Source organism: Adiantum capillus-veneris, chromosome 18 (genome assembly GCF_014529385.1).
Source record: "Adiantum capillus-veneris isolate H3 chromosome 18, ASM1452938v2, whole genome shotgun sequence".
In the NCBI taxonomy this organism is placed as follows: domain Eukaryota; kingdom Viridiplantae; phylum Streptophyta; class Polypodiopsida; order Polypodiales; family Pteridaceae; genus Adiantum; species Adiantum capillus-veneris.
In genome coordinates, this window is record NC_140948.1 from 46,634,314 (window position 1) to 46,655,318 (window position 21,005).

Below are 21,005 nucleotides of genomic sequence, written 5' to 3' on the forward strand. Positions count from 1 at the left end.
GACATAGCTACCCTCTCTTCTATCGATTTCATCTCGCTTAACACCTTCATTTTGATCCTCGACACCCACCCTTGAGTTTCATAACTTCCTCTCCACCATCGAGTTTCATTACAAGTTGGCCCTTCTGGCTCAAGGTATGATGATATACCAACACTATTCCATTCAGTAGAGGAGAGCAACGGATTGTCGATCCCACACCGGGCCAACATCACCCTATCCCCAACTGCACCTAGCTAGATATGTGGTGCCTATCTCACAATAGCTAATGATATTGTCGCAAGTTACAATGTGGGAAATCGCCTATAAATTTGTTTGACACAACTTGTGCTTCTCATGGGATGCGTTTGTATTGCACGAAAACCTCTATCGATGATTTATATGATGCCACGCTAACATCAGATGGGATAAAACACACACATATGACATGGATTAATAGATAGACCGAGAAAACAGGGTTCAAAGTGCCATTTTTTAACAAGCAATGTCAACCACTGCAAGTATTAAGAATTAGATGTGCACACTACATTTGATGACAAGCGTACTGGTATTTCATGCAAGCAAAGGAAAATGCATCTGGAAAGATGCCGTTGCTTGACATCCATTCATAACAGTCCAAAAATTCCTGGCCATAATCATGTCTGGCATGCCACAATTGATCGATTATTCCCACACTACATCAATCCCCAAGTCAAAGGCGATCATTACATTGAGTACCATTCAAATGGAGACAAAGTGGTATCGACGATTACGTTAACAAACACGACATTGGCAGCAGTCTTAGCATCATTCATAAAAGTCAGTACATAAAGATTTGCTCACTCTTGCTGCTCCAACCTAAACAACTGCAGAGCACTCTCTCCTTCACCATACTCAACATGTTCCATAAAACCAACTTCTTTATGCCATCCTCTCAAAGGCATGCTCCACAATTTCCGCACATACAGCTAAGCATACTTTGCACAAAAACGTTTACATCAAAGCCATTCTTTCCTGCATGAGCATGTACACATAGGCCTAGTGACCACAAATTATAGGCTGCACATCCCACATCAGTAGTCATAAAAAAAAGTATCACTTTTTAACTAATAACAGCCCAAATTCAGAAATTTGTACATTTGAGGGTGGGCTCTTGAGTCTTCAGGTTTCACTGTGCAAAATTATGGATTAGGGGAGTTGATTTTGTTCGGTGTTCTTGCTTCCTCAAGCATCCCAAAGTATCTACCACTTGCCTACTCATGAACCCCTCCACGACTTGCCACATGTCGTTATCTTTGAAGAGTGGCTCATGGTATTTCAAATATTCTAACAAAGTCTCCTTCATGTAAGGATATGGCCACTGCTTGACATGCAACAAAATCGGCAGGCAATGCAGTCTTCACGTAATTCAGCACCCACAAGGGGTGGTTGACTCTAGTGCACGGATTAAAGTTGCTTTTCATATCTGATGACAACCTATAATCAAAGTTTCCACGAATGTGGACACCGTACAGCTTCAGTGGCTCATTAAATGAAGCAACTAGTCCACCAGAGCTACCACGTGTTGTACTACATCGAAATTTTAATGCATACTCATTCGCTCCGATGATGTCTCCAATGCTAATGGACATTCTCTCTGGTATTAAAGTTTTTTGGTTTAGTTGCGCAAGCAATAGTGATGCTTTCTTGCTGTCACCAATGCCATACTTTGTATCCATTTCGTCATCCTCCACCTCACCTACAGTCAAATATAGGTTGTATGTCATATGCACACATATGTGTGACCAGCAATCACTGAAATAATAACAGTTACTCATAGGGTAGATCATTTTCCATGGTAGCTAAGACGATACACCAAGTCATCACTCTCTAAATCTGGCGGCGACACGTCAGCACATACCACCATGGTTTGTCGTGAGACTCAATACGGCGGTCAGACCAAACATCGTCGTAGCAATCAGCTCCAACTATGATTGCTCCAAAAAGAAAATCAGGTTCAAGGATCTTTTTGCTAGATGTTGTTGCCTTAACAGGCGATAGCTTTGAGTTGTCCCTCTTCTTCTTCACACAAGGGAAAACTTATTTGTCTAAGCTCACTCGTGGCCAAACTGGCTCATGATTTCGTGCAAGGACGTGGACGCCACACTTTCACGTCCTTTGAGGCACAAATCGGTCTACTGACACCTCGGCACTAAGAAGTACATGTGAGCAACAAACACAAAACATTCACAATGTCAAAAGAAAAAGAAAGGTAGCAACAAAAATAACTCCTTTTTCCCTTTATTACCTAACAGCTTTCAAGAAAATGCTGGAAGCAGGAAAATCCACATCGTAGGTTTAAAAAAACTTAAAAACGGAGTATGTTTTTGCTAGATCTACCTACACGGATTATGAAAAAAGCTCGATGCTGCTCACGCTCCCCCCAGAAGAATTTTCCCCACCAGGAGGTTTTTCCGACCCTCCCCCTTCACCATCTACGACAAAGATTGCACTAACTCCTATGGAGGAGTTGGCCCAAGAAAGAGAAGCAGAAAGAAAAGCCTACGAAGAAGACATGGCAGCCATAGAGCGCAAGTACCAAGAACGAAGGGCAGCCATAGATCGAGACAAAGCAAGTCAAGCAGAATTTGATCGAGAGAACAAAGAAAGTCAAGCAAGATTTGATCGCGAGAACAAAACAATACGGCAAGAGATGTTGCGACTCTTTTCTCAAATGCAAGCACAGATGCGACAAGATCGGGAAAAGGAGACTCTTTCAGTCTCTTCTTCTCCCAAGCATGACACACAGGATTTGCATGATTGTGTGAAGCATGATGATGATGATTTGATTGATAATGATTTGCATGATGATGAGAAGCATGATGAATTGAATGATTATGAGAAGCATGATGATTTGAATGACAAGCATGATGATTTGGAGGACAAAGATAAGCATGATGATTTGAAGCACAATGATAAGCGTGATGATTTGAATGCCAATGATTTGCATAATGATTTGGATGACAATGACAAGCATGATGATGTGCAGAATCAAGATGTGATTTCTCACAAGCATGATGAGTTGCATGAAGACGATGTGATTGTTCACAAGGATGATGTGTTACTGGATGCTTTTCCTAACCTCGTTGTAGATTCGATCAATCACGAAGATCCGTTCTTGGCTTTCGAGTCGAGGTCTAATGAACCTCCACAAGAAGATTCAATAGATTCCGAAGAAGCGATCTTGGCTCTCGAACCTTGGTCCAAAGAACCCTCACAAGAAGTATTATGTGTTCGCATGATTGATACGCACGCATTGTTCGAGTGTTTCATTCGTGAAGGTTTCCTGTATTTTAGTCAGCATCGTTATGTGATCCCTTTTACTAGGCATGACATATTGTATGTTGAGCACGTTTCTCTCATGGATGAGCACGAATGTATGCGGATTGTTCATGAAAAGCTGAAAAGTTTGTATGTAAGGAAGTCGCATTCCATGTCTCTTCCTTGGCATTACACAGTTTCTGAACGAGCACATGATAGTATGAGCACCAAGCATGGGTATTTCCATTGTGATTCCCACAGTTTATTGATTTTGATCAAACAGAAATGATTCGATCGCATTGTTTGCATATGTTTGATGAATGGGTTGTCACTCCGTCTCTATGTTCATCGACATTGCATACACAGTCTTTAGAGAAGACAAATTTTTTTTCCTTCACTTTACATGGAATGGGTATGTTCATGGTTTTGTGTTGGAGATTGTTTCAGGAATTTTCAGCCATGGAGATTCTTGAAGATGGAAGAAGCACGACTCTAGACGAAGTTGAAGCAAGAAAGGAGATTCAGAAGACTTTGAGCTGCTTTCGGCGCGGCCCAAAGAAGCAAGCGTTGCAGACCTTTATGAAGTTCAAGTACCGCTCGACCCACCCATCAGAGTGGGCCGGCGAAGAGTCCCTTCCAGGATCCCGGATGCTGTTGGCGATCTCCCTCGACGCCATACAGTTCGGTACCAGTACCTCACTTTGAAAAGGAGGGGATGTCACGTGATACATCCCAACCCTATGTGTCCGTGGACAAGCTACACCACAACAGGGTTCAGTCAGTCAAGTCAAGTTTAGATTAGCAGTGATCTGGCACTTTTGTGAGTCTATTCGTAGACCGTGCATGCCGAGTCACTTAGCATAGATGCATATCCTCCGGTTGCACACAGCATGATTATCGGAATTCCCATCAGAATCCATTAGCGTCAGTTAGGGGAATATTCTAGTGTATTTAGCCTATTTTCCTATTTATTGATATTTTCACTTATTATTTTTAAGTGACTTTCCAACAAAAGTAGGTAGGGCAATTTTGCTAAGTTTCTATATAAGCAAACCCAAGTTAGCACTTTCTGGCAGAAGAGGCAGCAGGAGCACCTTGCTCAACAGGCAACTTCTCAGCGAGACCAACCCCCGCGACTACTCTGGCGTTTTCTCCACAGAAGACCTAGCGTTTTTGCATTAGATCAGCCTTGGCGATTTATGCACAGCAGATCAGCCTAGCGTTTTTGCATTTGCAGAACCCCGGCGACAGAAGGACCAATTTCAGCCCCTGGCGTTTTTGGATTTCAGCAGCAAATTAAGACCGGCATTATTCACCTAAAGTGTAGCAGATTCAGCCCGTAAGGACCATCAGTTTTCAGCCCTAAGAAACCTCATTTTTCAGCCAAGAAAACGCAGCCAAAACAGTCATTTTCAGCCACCGAAACAGTCCCGAAATTCAGCGATTAGAAGATCTCAGATTTCAGCCATCGTCGTCATCGTCACCGTCGTCGTCATCGGCATAGACCAAGTTGCATAGTCCATTGCATACGCATTGTACACCTTTGTGCAATCAAAGAATAGACCACCCTCGCCGACAAGAGTGGGGCCTTCGGAGGAGGGTTTTACAACCTCTCGGGTGTCGTATCTCTTCTCTCTCCTTCTCTAAGTCTCATTCACTTGCACGCACAATCTCCACTCACTTTGTTCGTGATCATAGCACTCTCCATAAGACGGAAATCTCTCTCTTTCCCTAAGAACTAAAAGGAACCTTGAGCAATAAAGATCACTAATCTTGAGAAAATACAACATTCATTCCGCTGCACCTAACAAACATGTAGCAAAAAGATCCTTGCACCTGATTTTCTTTTCGGAGCAATTACGGTTGGAGCTGATTGTTACGACGACGTTTAGCCTGACCGTCGTATCGATCCTCATGACAAACCATGGTGGTATGTGTTGACGTGTCGCACGCCAGATCCAGAGAGAGATGACTTAGTGTACTGTCTTAGCTACCCAGATAAATGATCTACGCTATGAGTAATTGTTATTATTTCAGTGATTGTTGGTCACATATTTGCGTGCATATGACCTACAACCTACATTTGACTGTAGGTAAGGTGGAGGATGACAAAATGGATACAAAATATCGCATTGGTGACAGCAAGAAAGCATCACTATTGCTTACGCAACTAAACCAGACAGCTTTAATACCAAAGAGAATATCCATCAACGTTGGAGACATCATCGGAGCGAATGAGTATGCATTAAAATTCCGATGTAGCACAACACACGGTAGCTCTGTTGGACCAGTTGCCTCAATTAATGAGCCACTGAATCTGTATCGTGTCCACATTCGTGGGAACTTTGATTATAGGTTGTCATCAGATGTGGAAAGCAACTTTAACCTGTGCATTAGTGTCAGCCACCCCTTGTGAGTGCTGGATTACGTGAAGACTACATTGCCGATTTTGCCGCACGTCAAGCAGTGGCCATATCCTTACATGAAGGAGACTTTGCTAGAATATTTGAAATACATAAGCCACTCCATAGTTACCAGGAACGGGAAACCGGAACGGGGAACGCGGAACGGCAACTACCATAAAACGCCATTCCCTGTTACGAGTACTCACGTTTGAAACACGGAACGGGGATTCGGAACGGGAACTTAGAATGGGAACGGGGAACGGAGACCTGAAAACGACCATTCCCTGTTACTATGAGCCACTCCTCAAAGATAACGACATGTGGCAAGTCGTGGAGGGGTTCATGAGTAGGCAAATGGTAGATACTTAGGGATGCTTGAGAAAGCAAGAACACCGAACAAAATCAATTCCCCTATCCATCAAGTTGAATGAGCTTACTTTACAGCTTGCCAACACGATCATCAAGTTGAATCAGCTTACTTTGTATCTCTTTAGTTGAGCTTTCCCTTAAACTCTCCGTGTCTACAGCACTCTTGCATGTCAACAATGTAGTCAATAGAGCTACATAAGTTGTTGATGTCTGGAGGCTTTTTGCTTGGTCTTCATGGAAATGATGCAAGTCTAAGAACTGAACCCAAACAAAATTTCTCTGTTTGTTTCTGACCTGTGCAAAGCATAACACATGTCATTGGAAATGTACACTGAGAACTTCGTTTATCATCAAAATAATTGAGTAGGACTTACCTCCTTAGCCTTCAAGAGGGCTTCATCGTTACTTGTGCACACTGCAAGGTATCAAATGGCATTGACCAACAGCATAATGCTGCAACATAACCCTCCTATCAATAACAGAGCATTGATTGCCATGCTTGCTAAGAATAGAAAATAAGTTCTTCTTGAGAGACGTTGAAGTGTTCCCAAAATTAGGACCTACAAAGTTATATTTTCAGAACTGTGAGATGCATTTGTGTTTAGACACACTACTATCAAGCACAATGCTGCAATACATAGGCCACTTGAATCTGACTAGAGTGACCAAACCTTCTTATATCTTACTAGTACAGCCAGCCGCCTTCGGCAGCCTCTCTCTCTTTCTCTCTCCCTCTTTATCGCGTGCACAGGGGCTTCTTTCAGTTTTGGAGTTTAGCCTTCATGTCGCAGATTTCGACTCGTGTAAAGGGTTCCCCCTTCTGCCACATTATGTTAGTTTAGATGCACCCATATCATGCTTTCTTAGCACCGAAATGCGAAATTAATAAATGAAACACTAAAGCCTAAAGCAAGCCTAAAGCAAGCCAAAGGCCTCACAACTCAAACGAAAGAAAAGACGGTTAATGGCTCAGCCCCTCCTGTTGAAGGAAGGAACACTTAAAGTCAAAGATCTAGAGAGAGTGGAAAAAAAGAGGGCACATTTTGCATCAACGCTAACATTACCCACAACGAAGTCAGCAGCATGCGAGCAGACAACCAGCAGTGCAGGTAGACAAAGGACACGAGCAAGCACGCGAGTAGACAAAGGAGGACAAGAGCAGATAAAAAACATGTGTTACAATTGTTCACGTATGAGAGAGAGAGAGAGAGAGAGAGAGAGAGAGTCTTTTTGCGAGAGCTCACCTGTTTGTGCATCATGCGGGGGAAAAGTAGGCCACCAAGCACGAAAACACGTGAGTAGACAAAGGAATACATCAGCAGGTAAAAAACAATTGTTACAATCGTTCACGTACGAGCGAGAGAGAGAGAGAGAGAGAGAGAGAGAGAGAGAGAGAGAGAGAGAGATGAAATAAAATGAAATGTATATTAACATCTACAAAAGGCCTAAAAGACCTATGAGACCAAAAGGTTATATCATCATGATCATATGATCCATATCTCAGCATGAAAAGAACTAAACAAAATACCAAACAACCTAAACAATCAATGACATCACATGAAGTCTCTCATAGGCCCATGTCTCATGGCCACAATCTCCTCCTCTCTGAAGAACCTGGTAGGGGCCGCTCTATGTCTCTCAATGATGGCGTGAATTTGACAACGAAACATACGACGTCGATGTGATCTACCACAATCGTGGTCGTCCGAATCTGGTGATCTGTGTAGCTCTATCTATGAGAGTCCCGTGTGTGGGTGTCAGGAGTCTCCTTTGGGTCTGCTGAAGAAGTCAATGACTTGCCTTTGCGTCGATACTCTTTGTGTCTACGCATCTCCGATAGGAAAAGCCCAACACATCTTTGATTGATGTAGTCCATCTCTAGCAAGAGGACCGAAACCCTCTCTAAATAAGCAGTGGAAACGGCCTCGTATCTCATAATACACTGGGCATCTACATATGTAATGATGCTCTGTCACTGGCTCTAGGTGGCATAGCTGACAAATCCTCTCATCTATGGGAGCTGATGTGTATCTGCTTACCTCTATCTCAAGCTGGTGTGAGGATGTACGTAGCTGAACAATCGCACATGAAACCCCATGTGAAAGATGAAAATACTTATTGAAAACCATGTTTTGGGGACTCAAACAACCCAAAACACTAGTACACAAGCCCAGCAAAACCAAACCTTTGTACATGAATTTTTACACGGTCATTCCCAAAACTCGAAGCACTATGTACACATATATACATGAGGCTAGTTAACAAGCTTTTTGGCATGATCTACTGGCTTTATGCTCATCCAAAAAATGCCCGACATAGCTTGCCAATCCCCCCAACCTGCTTGATCATTCATGACAAGCAGAGGTTTCTAGGGTCAACAACTGTTGTAGCTCATTCCCAAAAACCTCATTCACATTTTCAGATGTCTTCACACTGTCTTTCTCTATTGATAGCATCTCATCTGTCACAATTGTCATCAAACGTGCTAGATATTTCTTCAATCTGTAACTATTAACGCGGTATTTATGTTGTGCACCACCCAATCTGCCAATTGATATGTCCCATTGTCAAATTTGTTCATAACAGTAAAAGGACCTTCCCACTTAATTTGAAACTTTTTCTAAAAGGTATTGTCCAATTTACTATTGTATCGCAACACAAGATCACCCATTTCAATTCCCTTATCTTTCACACATTCATTTTAGCCTTTATTTGACACTTCCTCATAGTAGCTCAAAGCCAAAACTTTGTCCAATTGTAAACATTGTAAATCCAACAACCTTTTCCGCCAAGTATCTCTGTGCTCTTCATCTCCCAATGACAACAATTTAAGTGCAAGGATTTCCACTTCAATTGGCAATAATGCTTCCTTGCCATAGACCAAGCGGTAAGGAGAAAACCCTATGCTCGTTTTGATAGCAATTCTATAGGCCCATAATACACAAGGCAACTCTGAATCCCAAGTTTTCTCATGTGTCAGGGTCATCTTTGTCAAGATTCTCACCAACTCTCCATTGAACCTTTCATTGAGACCATCGCATTGTGGATAATAAGGAGAACTGTACCTGTGCTGTAAGGTTTTTCGCACAGGAAATCAAACAACTCACCTCTAAATCCAGATCCTCTTTCAGGAAGTAGTTCTAATGGCACCCCAAATTTGCAACATATATGATCATATACAAATTTTCCCATTTCCTTACCGGTAATCTGTTTGACAACTTAAGCTTCTATCCAACGTGACAAATAATCCACTGCTGTCAAGATGTAAGCATTCCTTTTACTAGTCATGAGTAAGGGTCCAATAGCATCAAGACCCCATTTTTCAAACACATGAAAAGCTAGAATTGTCTTTCGTGATTCAAGCTTCAAAATTCTCTTTCCCATTTTCTAACAGGATAAACAAGGTTTGCACCAATGGTTAATATCCCCCTGAATACTTGGCCACACATAGCCTTCTTACACAATCTTATGCAACATGATCTTCATGGCAAAATGGCCTCCACAAGATCCCTCATGATTTTCTTCCAGAATCTTGTAGATTTCCTCTTTCCAGGACACACGACGCAATACTAAATCACTTCCTTTCATGAAAAGCACATCATCAAGCATTTTGTATTTTCTAGCTTTTCTTATAAAAGCATACTTTTTGGATGATGGTAGACCCTCAAGTAAAACACCTGCCAACAAAAAATCCACCTCCTTTGATAACACTTCCCTTCCATGATATAAAGGGGCATTAGCCTTCAGCACAAACACACAAGTGATCATTTCTTGGGCAGTGTGTCACCAGGAAGTGTATTTTTCCTGTTGCCTTTCGTAAATAAGTACTAGATATTTTTATTTATTTTATTTTTACTTGTTTTCCCCGGAACCCTTGAAAGGGTGCAAGTGGACATTGCATGGCCAGTGTGAAACGGCTGCAGCCAAATGGGTTTCTCACATCGGGGATCTAGGTCGGTCAGATAGGGACTGCCCGGGCCAGTTAGCATTGAATTCTGATGAGTATGGAAGCTCGTGTGCGCCAAACTGGAATTTGGGCCACTAGTCAAGTCACTGCAACTTTATAAGTTGAAAGGGGCCAGTAAATTAACCCACATTGTAGATGTTGGTCAAATGGTAGTCTTCAATGATGGTCAGGAGACCGATAGGGACGCCATGGAAGCATCTCCTAAAATTTAGGGAACTGCTATTTTTGACCGGAAAATGTGTTCGCGTCATTAGCTCTGGAATGACAAGGGGAACATTTTATTGCTCTGCTGCCAAGTCAACTGACGCACCAATTGAGATATTTTTAGCAGGGAAAGCCCAAACTCGGAAATTGGGCGACGTGTCAGCCTGTGAGCGATTCTGCCACTCTAGGAGGCAAAAACGAGCTGCATATCAACAAAGGGGGCGCCATTTTCAACCTCAGGTGGATTGTAGCAGGTACAGAAGCTATGGAATGCTTACCTTGCCCTCTATGCACAGTATGGTGACGGGAGTGATGCCCCGCACGCTACATACTGCTCTCTTTCTCCCCTACGTACAGTATGTTATGCCCCACTAGTGGGCTTCTCATTTGACCTATGTACAGCTGTGGGGAAATATGCTTTCATGCCGAGGCAAGAGCCTCTTTGCACAGGAACCGGTGTAGCTAGCTGCTGCACCAAAGCAGGTCCACGAGAGGGTGATAACCTCTCGATTGCGCAGTAAATTCAGCACTGTTTGCTTGCTGTTTTCACTCTGTTTTGAGACTGTTTTGTGCCCGGAATGCTTCCAGAATCAAGGGGCACCAAGCCCAAGGTGCAGGGAACAGTGTAGGGACCGTCGTGTGCCCAAATCAGGTCAAAAACAGGACTGAACCAGAAATTACAGCGACCTGGAATTTACTGTTTTGTGCTCCCGACTGAGGGATAATGTCAGTGGGATAGTGTCTTGAGCTTGGAAACTGATTCGGATTAATTTCGGTACCGTTATGCTGCCAAAATTCTGCCGAATCTGGAGCGTACTAGCTGGATGCAGGTGTTATCTTCCAAGGACTCTCTTTTTGTAATTCCCGCTCTCTAAATTAAAGAAATACCGAAAGGGGCGCCAGTCTTTGGGGCCTACAGGGTGTCAGTCTCGTGTGCGCAGTGACATTCTAGTCGCTGGACGCAACTGTGTTCTCTTCCCTTCTCAGTGCTCTATGTAAAGTTAACAGGTAATTGAAATAGTACCGCCCTCTACGTTGTACAGGCCGGTTATACAGCGTCATGAGCTTCTTCATTTTGAGACCTTTCAATATGATGCAAACTCCATGCTTTAAACTTTTTGAGAAACAATTTCATCTTGAAGCATAAATTTTTCAGTTTAGGATTCTTATTCTTCCATACTTCCAATACTTCCTTCACAACCAACAAGACATCTCCTTTGATTTGTAGGCGTCTAATTCTCAACTGTAAACCGATATGCAAGCCACCTTCAAGAGCCATGTACTCTGCTTCATTGTTACTTTTTGCATCAAGTTTCAGCCCTTGTTTCCTTACAAGTTTTCCTTGTGCATCATAGATGACAATTCCTCCAGAAGCAGCATCATGACTTCTTTGATAAGAGCCATCAAAACATAACAGTGAAGCATTGGATATGGCAAGAGGTTCCACCTTCTTTCTTTGAACCACCTCTTCCTTAACCAAAACAAGAGTCTCTTTATAAGTAAGTAAATCTGCCAGGGTAGCCCGAGTACTCTCTGCCACCAAAAAACTTCATTCTTAACCGCTTGCTGCAATGGATACAACAATTGTGATGCCAAAGGTATGCATCGAGACACATATTTAACCTTCTGTATGAAAGTGGCCAACTATCTTGTATCCTGTAGAGATGACAGCAATAACAAAGCTTCCACTTTCTCAAGATCTGCTTCAATCCCATTTTCTGAAATCACATGTCCAAGAAGCTTCACTCTCGGCTGCGCCAAATGACACTTCTTAGGATTCAATTGACCCCCACATTCGTCATACCTTGCAAAAATCATTTCAAGCTTCTGAACATGCTCTTTCGTTGAACTGTATACACACGAATCATCTATGAACCCTTTGACAAACTTCCCAAGGAACGAGGTAAGGACCCAATCCACTTCTCTTTCCAAAGCTCCAGGTCTGTTTGCCAACCCAAAAGGAAGGCAGCAAAAGAAGAAACAACCCCATGGAGAGATAAAAGTAGTCTTTTTCCGGTCTTCAGTCTTTTTCCGGTCTTCAGGAGCAAGGATAAGTTGGAAATACCCTGAATAACCATCACATACACTGTATCTTTCAAAGCCAGCCATTGCATCCAAAAGTTAATCAATAAAAGGTAAGGGATAAGGATCTTTTTTTGTCACTGCATTTTATGGCTTATAATCGATGCAAACTCTCCAACGCCCATCTTTCTTTGGAGTGACCACCACAGGGCTCACCCATTCAATATTATCGACCGGCACAATGAACCCTGCATCCAAAATTTTATCCACCTCTTCCTTTAAAGCATTCATTTGCTCCTCACCCATCCTTCTTAATTTCTGTTTTACTGGCTTCGTCCTTTCAACTAGTTCAATCTTCACAGGATTCCAACAAAACCCCTTGTTTCTTAATATGAAGTGATAAAAAGATTTAGAAACCTGTCTAACATTGTTAAGTACTCCCTTCTTTCTCCTTGTGTCAAATTAGTACTCAGCATATTTTGAATCAACCCCTTCTTCACTAGCAATTCCTGTTTACGTTGCATCAACTCCTGAAGTTGCTCTAAACGGCTCAAAGCATTTATATCCCCTGACACTTACAATACTTCACCAATTTCTCTCTTCTCTTCGTCCAACAGTAAGAATGACACTTTACCCTCATCACTAGAACTAGTAGTGCTACTTTCTGAATCTTCAGAACTATCTTCACTAGTAACTTCGGATTCATCATTTTCACTCACATCTTCTAGTGCCAAAGGTTGCTTGGTAGTCATATCAAACACCCTCTTTTCACCCTTCTTGCCACACACAGATTGTGCCCTTGTCCCAATCTTACACAGCACCAACGGCTCTCAACCAAGGTCGTCCCAAAATGAGAGGAAAAGCTCCCAGGCCAGCTTGCATGACATGAAAGTTTACTATAACCTTCACGTTAAAAACTTCAACTTCCAAATTTTTAATCAGCCCCAAACACTTCACTCTGGCATGGTTTGCTAGTCAAATCCTGAACCTAGAGCTTCCGCATGTAATGAGACCCAGTCTCTCGACGCATGCCTGTGTGATCACACAAACTTGAGCACCTCCATCAATGTAGGCCTCTCCCATGCTCACATCTTTGTGCCAAGCGTTCACCATAGGACAAATGTCGGGTAGCTCTCCCACAGCCAACACTCTGGCTTGTCCATGCTTCACCTCTTTCTCTGGATTCACTAATGACTTCAATTGCCTCTTAAGTTTGGGCACCATATTCATCCACTGTCCAAAAGTACAATCTACTTTCCTCCCAATTAGGTCTTCCTTTAAACTATAAGCTGTTTGGGCTTCTCCCAAAGGTAAATCTGCTACTAACCGTCTACGAGGCCTTCTCTTCCTCTTAACTTTCGCATCTTCACCCTCTTTTTCTTTCCCTTTCTTCTTACTGGGACGCGGAGCAGCATAGCCTTCCCTCTCTCTTTTGCCTACGGACATCATATTTGCTTCTTTCTTTTCAACCCGCACAATACCCACATGACCACCAGAGGTTGAGGCCTGATTTTTCATGTTCAATACCTTGATCTCCTCGTATATCCAATGCATAATCATAAGCCCTGTTAGGAATCTGTTGAGGAAGTGGAAACATATCACCTTTTATCCTTGTTGGCCTTGGACAATGAGTGCTAATATGACCAAGTTCACCACAATTATAACAGGTAGGGATGAACCTCCTTTGTGGCTCAAAGACACCTTGTCCACGACCCACATTAGCATTAGGCTGAGCTTCATATGGCTGGGCCATTCCTCTACCACGACCACGACCACGACGACCTCCAAGAACACTGAGCCACAATTCCTGCATCATGGTCATCATGTCTTGCATATTTTGCTGTAACTGTTCAATGTTCGCGACCCTTTGAGCAGGTTGGACTTCAGTCTCTGCCTGATTTCCCTCATTTTGGCCACCATTACCTTGCCCATGGACCGCTTTCCCATACTCATTGAGTCTTTGAGCTTTCCATTCTTTCTCCTTGGCGATAGTGACTGCTTTCTCGAAGGTAGCGGGCCTTTTTAGCTCAACTTTGAACTTAAGACTTTCCTTTAATTTTGCCACAAAACGGTCCTTTTTTAACATGGCTGGAGGGATTTCATTTCCCAAAGCTCGGGTCCATTTATCCCATAAACAGATAAACTGCATGACAAAATCATCAACACTTTGATTAGTCTTTTGAGTGTACCCCAAAATTTCATGCCAAACTTCATCAGGTACTTCAATGCTCCTGGATTGTGCCAGAAAAGCCTGCTTCACACGATAATAGTCCAAAACCACTCCTGGAATCTGTGTTTGTACCACCTCTTCATAATTTTGTAACCAAACTTTTGCCTCATCCTGTAAACTGTATTGTAGCAAGAGCAATAATATAGCTTGATCTAGTATATTTTGCAATAATCAATTAACTTCCAATTTCTCAATAAAGGTCCGTGCATTCTCATTAGGCAATCCATGAAACTGTGGAAACTCGTCCGCCATGTTCGATTGCCACAAAAACACTTACATGTGACGTCGTAAGTTCAAGGGATATCGATGGATCGCTCAAGTACCTAATCCACCTCACACTGGGTAAGCGGGCCCCCAGTGCTTGGCTTCACAAAACCTCACGACCCTCCAAAGTGTCACGATTGTGATTATGTTCCAGTATTACATACACTCCTAGTTGCAGATACACAAAGTGCCATGCCAAGGAGAACCCCTACGCTTGGATGGTCACGACCCTTCCCTCAAGAGACAAGCCTCTTCGCCAAAAGCCACACTCCTTCGACGACTGGTGACTGGTCACACCCCTTCGCTCTACGGGTGCGATTCTTCGCCCAATGGTTGCAGCTCTTCGCCGAAAGGATGTGTCTTTACATCTAAAGTCGCGTCTTTTCACCATGAGATCTTCGTCTCCTATAAAAGGAGCCCATTGTACTCACTTTCAATCAATCAAACACAGAGTCTTCTGAGTCTTGTCTCTGAGTTCAATTCAGGTTTCTTAAGTCTTAATCATGAGTTTAAGTACTTAATTAAGGATTAGTACCTAGAATCCTCTCACCCTCATTGCTAACCCTCTTCTCGCGTTGCATGGAAGCAAAAGAAAGATGGAATCCAATTTCTCTCCCACCAGTATGAGGTAACAGTGGTATCTGTTTATTACCTAATAATAACTACAAAATACCAGTGATGTGTATAAAGCAGTCTTAGAGCATCTCTCCGGGTGTGAGGACTCCAGAGTAAACAGGGTGCACCTCTCGGGGAATTTCGCTGTGAATATATCTTTACCTAGAACACCATCGCATGTGCCTTTTTGAGGTACCTCTTTCTAAATTTGGCCTAAATATAGGCTTACCTCAGCTGGTACAGCAAACACAGCAAGCAATTTCTGGGTGACTTACCTTTTCATTGCACCCCTTCAGCCACACCCCCCCTCGCCATGCCCTTTGGCGCACGCAAGTGACTCTTCGATGCATGCCTCTTCGTTGGCTACCCCTTCGCTGCACCCCTTTCCTAGAGTATGCAACGAACACTGGGCTGATTATGCTACAAGTGCTGGGCTGCATATGCTGAAAACGCTGGGTTGAACATGCTGTCAACGTTGGGCTGATGTTGTTGGGCTGAAACGGCACTGCAATTCTGAAACGCTGGCTTAAAATCTGAAATGCTGGCAGGGGATTTGTTATGTTCCGCTCTTGGGAGAGTGGATCTAGCCCAGACGCCGTCAGGATGGGCTACAGTGTCCGGGTGGACATAGTGTGAACACGGCCAGTGTGGCCGGCCATTATTATAAAAGAGAGGCCAAGGCCTCATTTGCAGTTATCGACCCCCACTGGCAGATCGACTCCCTGTGTTCGTTTCATGGTATCAGAGCCGGCTTGGCTGCACGAAGGACTGTGTGAACACCTACGGGCTGGTTAGAGTCAGATAATCACTGTTTTATGTGATTTTTGATGATATAACTATTTAATCAATAATTTTCTTCTCATGAGCATGTTTGCAGGTGAAATATAATGTGCTTTTTGCTGATTTTTCATAAAATTCAGCGATCTAGCAGGTGCAGGTACTGAAAATCAGAGGATTTTTGTCAACTCTGTTGATTTTCGATGAAAATCAATCACTTATTCATTAATTTGCTGATCGCTTACCTGGTGGCGCGACATGACAGAGAAGCCTACGACGTGGGCTGATTTCTGTGTGAAATTCAAGAGGGATTTTGCCAAACTGGATCCTTTGAAAGCTTACGCCAAATTGCAGAGTCTTTCGATGAAAGCTTCGTCTTTTGATAAGTACACCACGGCTTTCAAAGAAGCGTTCACCTTCTGCAAGGTGGATTGTTAGGTGCAACGGAATGAATGTTGTATTTTCTCAAGATTAGTGATCTTTATTGCTCAAGGTTCCTTTTAGTTCTTAAGGAAGGAGAGAACCTTCCGTCTTATCGAGAGTGCGATGATCACAAACAAAGTGAGTGGATATTGTGCGTGCAAGTGAATGAGACTGAGAGAAGGAGAGAGAAGAGATACGACACCCGAGAGGTTGTAAAACCCTCCTCCGAAGGCCCCACTCGTCGGCGAGAGTGGTCTACTCTATTGCACAATGGTGTACAATGCGTATGCAATGGACTGATGCAATGGGACTATGCCGATGACGACGACGGTGATGACGACGACGACTTGATGGCTGAAATCTGAGATCTTCTAATCGCTGAATTTCGGGACTGTTTCGGTGGCTGAAAATGACTGTTTTGGCTGCGTTTTTATGGCTGAAAATGGGGGATCATCTGCAACCATCTTGGGGCTGATCGGCTACTGTGTCAAAGGCTGAAAACTACGAGTATCTGCTGCTGGTTTGGGCTGAGAATTAAAAACGCTCATGCTGCCTTTCTCTTGCCAAAAACGCTACTGCTGATCTGCTGCAAAAACGCTGGTCTGCAGCATTCCCTAGCGTTAGTAAAAATGTTGAGTTGGGGCAGATCCTTGGTGAGCAAAACGCTAAAGAAGGGGCTGATCTGCAGGGGGAACAAGTGCCAGAAGGGGGAACTTGATGGCGATGGGAATCTGCTGGGAATGGGAACTTACCCGGCGAGGATGGGATCCAAAAACGCTGGGGGTGCTGGGGGGTACTGCTGAGAAGTTGCCTGTTGAGCCGGAAGCTCCTGCTGCCTCCTCTTCTGCCAGAAAGTGCTAACTTGGGTTTGCTTATATATTAACTTAGCAAAATTGCCCTACCTACTTTTGTTGGAAAGTCACTTAAAAATAATAAGTGAAAATAACCAAAAATAGGAAATTAGGCTAAATGCACTGGAAAATTCCCCTAACTGATGCTAATGGATTCTGATGGGAATTCCGATGATCATGCTATGTGCAACCGGAGGATATGCATCTATGCTAAGTGACTGGGCATGCACGGTCTACGAATAGACTCACAAAAGTGCCAGATCACTGCTAATCTAAACTGACTGGACTGACTGAACCCTACTGTGGTGTAGCTTGTCCACGGACACATAGGGTTGGGATGTGTCACGTGACATCCCCTCCTTTTCAAAGTGAGGTACTGGTACCGAACTGTATGGCGTCAAGGGAGATCGCCAATAGCATCCGAAATCCTGGAAGGGGCTCGCGTCGCCGGCTCACTCTGATGTGTGGGTCGTGCGATACTTGAACTTCATAAATGTCTGCAAAGTCTTCTTCTTTGGGCCGCGCCAAAAGCGACAAAATCTTCTGTGGCTCCTTCAATGCTTCAACTTCGTCGAGAGTTTTGCTTCTTTCATCTTCAAGAATCTCCATGGCTGAAAATTCTTGAAACCATTTCCAACACAAAACCATTAACATACCCATTCCATATAAAGTGAAGGAAAAAATTCTTGTCTTTTCTAAAGACTGTGCATGCAATGTAGATGAACAAATAGACGGAGTGACAACCCGTTCATCAAACACATGCAAACAATGAGGTCGAATCTTTTCTGTTTGATAGAAATCAATCAACTGTGGCAAATCACAATGGAAATGCCCATGCTTGGTGCTCATACAATCATGTGCTCGTTCAGAAACTGTGTCATGCCAAGAAAGAAACATGGAATGTGACTTCCTGACATACAAACTTTTCAACTTTTCATGAACAATCCGCATACATTCGTGCTCATCCATGAGAGAAACGTGCTCAACATACAATATGTCAAGCCTAGGAAAAGGGATCACATAACGATGCTGACTAAAATACAGGAACCCGTCACGAATGAAACACTCGAACAATGCATGCGTATCAATCATGCGAACACACAATACTTCCTGTGAGGGTGCTTTGGACCTAGGCTCGAGAGCCAAGATCGGTTCTTCCTGAATGATCGAATCGTCCTGTGGGGGTAACCAAGATCGGATCTTCGTGATTGATCGAATCTACAACGAGGTTAGTTTCGCTAGGAAAAGCATCCACTAACACATCATCCTTGTAAACAATCACATCATCTTCATGCAATTCATCATGCTTGTCATTGGCATCCAAATCATCATGCTTAGCAATAGCATTCAAATCATCATGCTTATCTTTGTCATCCAAATCATCATGCAAATCATTGTCAATCAAATCATCATGCTTCTCATCATCATGCAAATCATTATGCTTATCATTGTCGTTCAAAATATCATCATGCTTCATACAATCATGCAAATCCTGTGTATCATGCGATTGAGAAGAAGAGACTGAGAGAGTCTCCTTTCCCAGAATCTCTTGCATCGGTGCCTGCACTTGAGAAAAGAGTCGCAACATCTCTTGCAGCCGTGCTTTGTTCTCGCGATAAAATTATGCTTGTCTTGCTTGGTTCTCTGCGTGTCTACGTTCCATTTCTGCTTTTCTTTCTTTGAATTCACGATCCAATGTGGCTTGTCGTTCTTTGGCTTCCAAGCGTGCTTGCTCACGTGCACGCGCTATGGCTGCCATTCTTACGGCATTTCTTGCTTTGCATTGTAAATTATGTTCCATAAACAACAATTCCAACTCATCCGTTGGAGTTAGTGCAATCAGTGTCGTAGATGGGAAAGGGTCAGAAAAACCTCCTGCTGGAGAAAATTCTTCTTCGCCTCTCTCATGCTCATCACTTCCAAGCGAAGTATCCATTCCGCTTCGAGTGATGATCATCTTGAAGTCGTGGGTTCTTGTGGTCTGGGTTCTTAAGTTCACGAGGAACTTGGGTTCTTGCGCGTCTTGGGTTCTTGGGTTCTTGAGGTTTTCTTTCGCTTGCAAATCGCGTTGGAGAAGGATCTTCTCTTCACTCGAGTTCTACCCTTTTCTGCGGGCGCACCCCTTGGCGTATGCAATGGACTATGCAACTTGGTCTATGACGATGACGACGACGACGACAACGATGACGATGACGATGACGACGACGACGATGGCTGAAATCTGAGATCTTCTAATCGCTGAATTTCGGGACTGTTTCGGTGGCTGAAAATGACTGTTTTCTTGCTGTGGTTATGGCTGAAAATGATCTCTTCCTTCGGGGTTCATGCTGCAGATGAAAACGTTGATGCTTTGTACCTGCTGAGCTGCGTTTTAGGGCAGATCTGCACCTGCTGAAAACGCTGCCAATGATGAGGAACACCTGCTGAAAAATGCTGGTCTAGAGGGCTGAAATCGCTGATGATCTGCTGGCAAAACGCTGGGATGGGCAGCAAGGTCTAGCGTTAGTGCTTGATGAGAAAACTCTGAAGTGACTTGCTATGATGGGTTGTTCTGCAGGTGGTAAATACGCCAGGCAAGGTAGTTGTTGGCGATGCTAGATCTAGGGACTATGGGAGAAAACGCCAGGCATGGGAGGTGGATGGCGATGGGTCATAAGGGGGGGTACTGCTGAGAAGTTGCCTGTTGAGCGGGAAGCTCCTGCTGCTTCTTCTGCCAGAAAGTGCTAACTTGGGTTTGCTTATATATTAACTTAGCAAAATTGCCCTACCTACTTTTGTTGGAAAGTCACTTAAAAATAACAAGTGAAAATCCCAATAAATAGGAAAATAGGCTAAATGCACTCGAAAATTCCCCTAACTGATGCTAATGAATTCTGATGGGAATTCCGATGATCATGCTGAGTGCAACCAGAGGATATGCATCTATGCTAAGTGACTGGGCATGCACGGTGTACGAATAGACTCACAAAAGTGCCATATCACTGCTAATCTAAACTTGACTGAACTGACTGAACCCTGCTGTGGTGTAGCTTGTCCACGGACACATAGGGTTGGGATGTGTCACGTGACATCCCCTCCTTTTCAAAGTGAGGTACTGGTACCGAACTATATGGCGTCGAGGGAGATCGCCAACAGCATCCGGAATCCTGGAAGGGACTCTTCGCCGGCCCACTCTACTGTGTAGGTCGAGTGGTACTTGAACTTCATAAAGGTTTGCAACCCTTGCTTCTTTGGGCCGCGCCGAAGGCGACACAAAGTCTTCTGAATCTCCTTTCTTGCGTCAACTTCGTCGAGAGTCATGCTTCTTCCGTCTTCAAGAATCTCCATGGCTGAAAATTCCTGAAAGCATCTCCAACACAAAACCATGAACATACCCATTCCATGTAAAGTGAAGGAAAAAAATCTTGTCGTCTCTAAAGACTGTGTATGCAATGTCGATGAACATAGAGACGGAGTGACAACCCGTTCATCAAACACATGCAAACAATGCGGTCGAATCTTTTCTGTTTGATCGAAATCAATCAACTGTGGCAAATCACAATGGAAATGCCCATGCTTGGTGCTCATACTGTCATGTGCTCTTTCGGAAACTGTGTCATGCC

General features: G+C 43.5%; 1 protein-coding gene and 1 long non-coding RNA gene across 4 annotated transcripts in view; one reads left to right on the top strand and one right to left on the bottom strand.

Moving 5' to 3' along the window:
* LOC147435601 (uncharacterized) overlaps window positions 1–21,005 on the top strand; it is a 69,704-nt gene that overhangs the window by 28,839 nt on the left and 19,860 nt on the right. The window lies entirely within an intron of this gene.
* The window catches only part of LOC147435602 (small RNA degrading nuclease 5-like), a 33,201-nt gene continuing 18,299 nt past the window's right edge, over window positions 6,104–21,005 (bottom strand). The window contains exons 1-3 of one of the 3 annotated variants that reach the window (XM_086488618.1): window positions 7,115–7,232; window positions 6,425–6,465; window positions 6,104–6,344 (exon numbers count right to left, since the gene is read on the bottom strand). In XM_086488618.1, the coding sequence (XP_086344744.1) occupies window positions 6,120–6,344; window positions 6,425–6,465; window positions 7,115–7,223 (375 nt within the window). In that variant the 5' untranslated portion in view covers window positions 7,224–7,232 and the 3' untranslated portion in view covers window positions 6,104–6,119. Of the gene's footprint in view, window positions 6,345–6,424; window positions 6,611–6,721; window positions 7,006–7,114; window positions 7,233–21,005 lie in introns of those variants that run through there. The other 2 variants (XR_015185096.1, XR_015185095.1) reach the window with 2 other exon arrangements.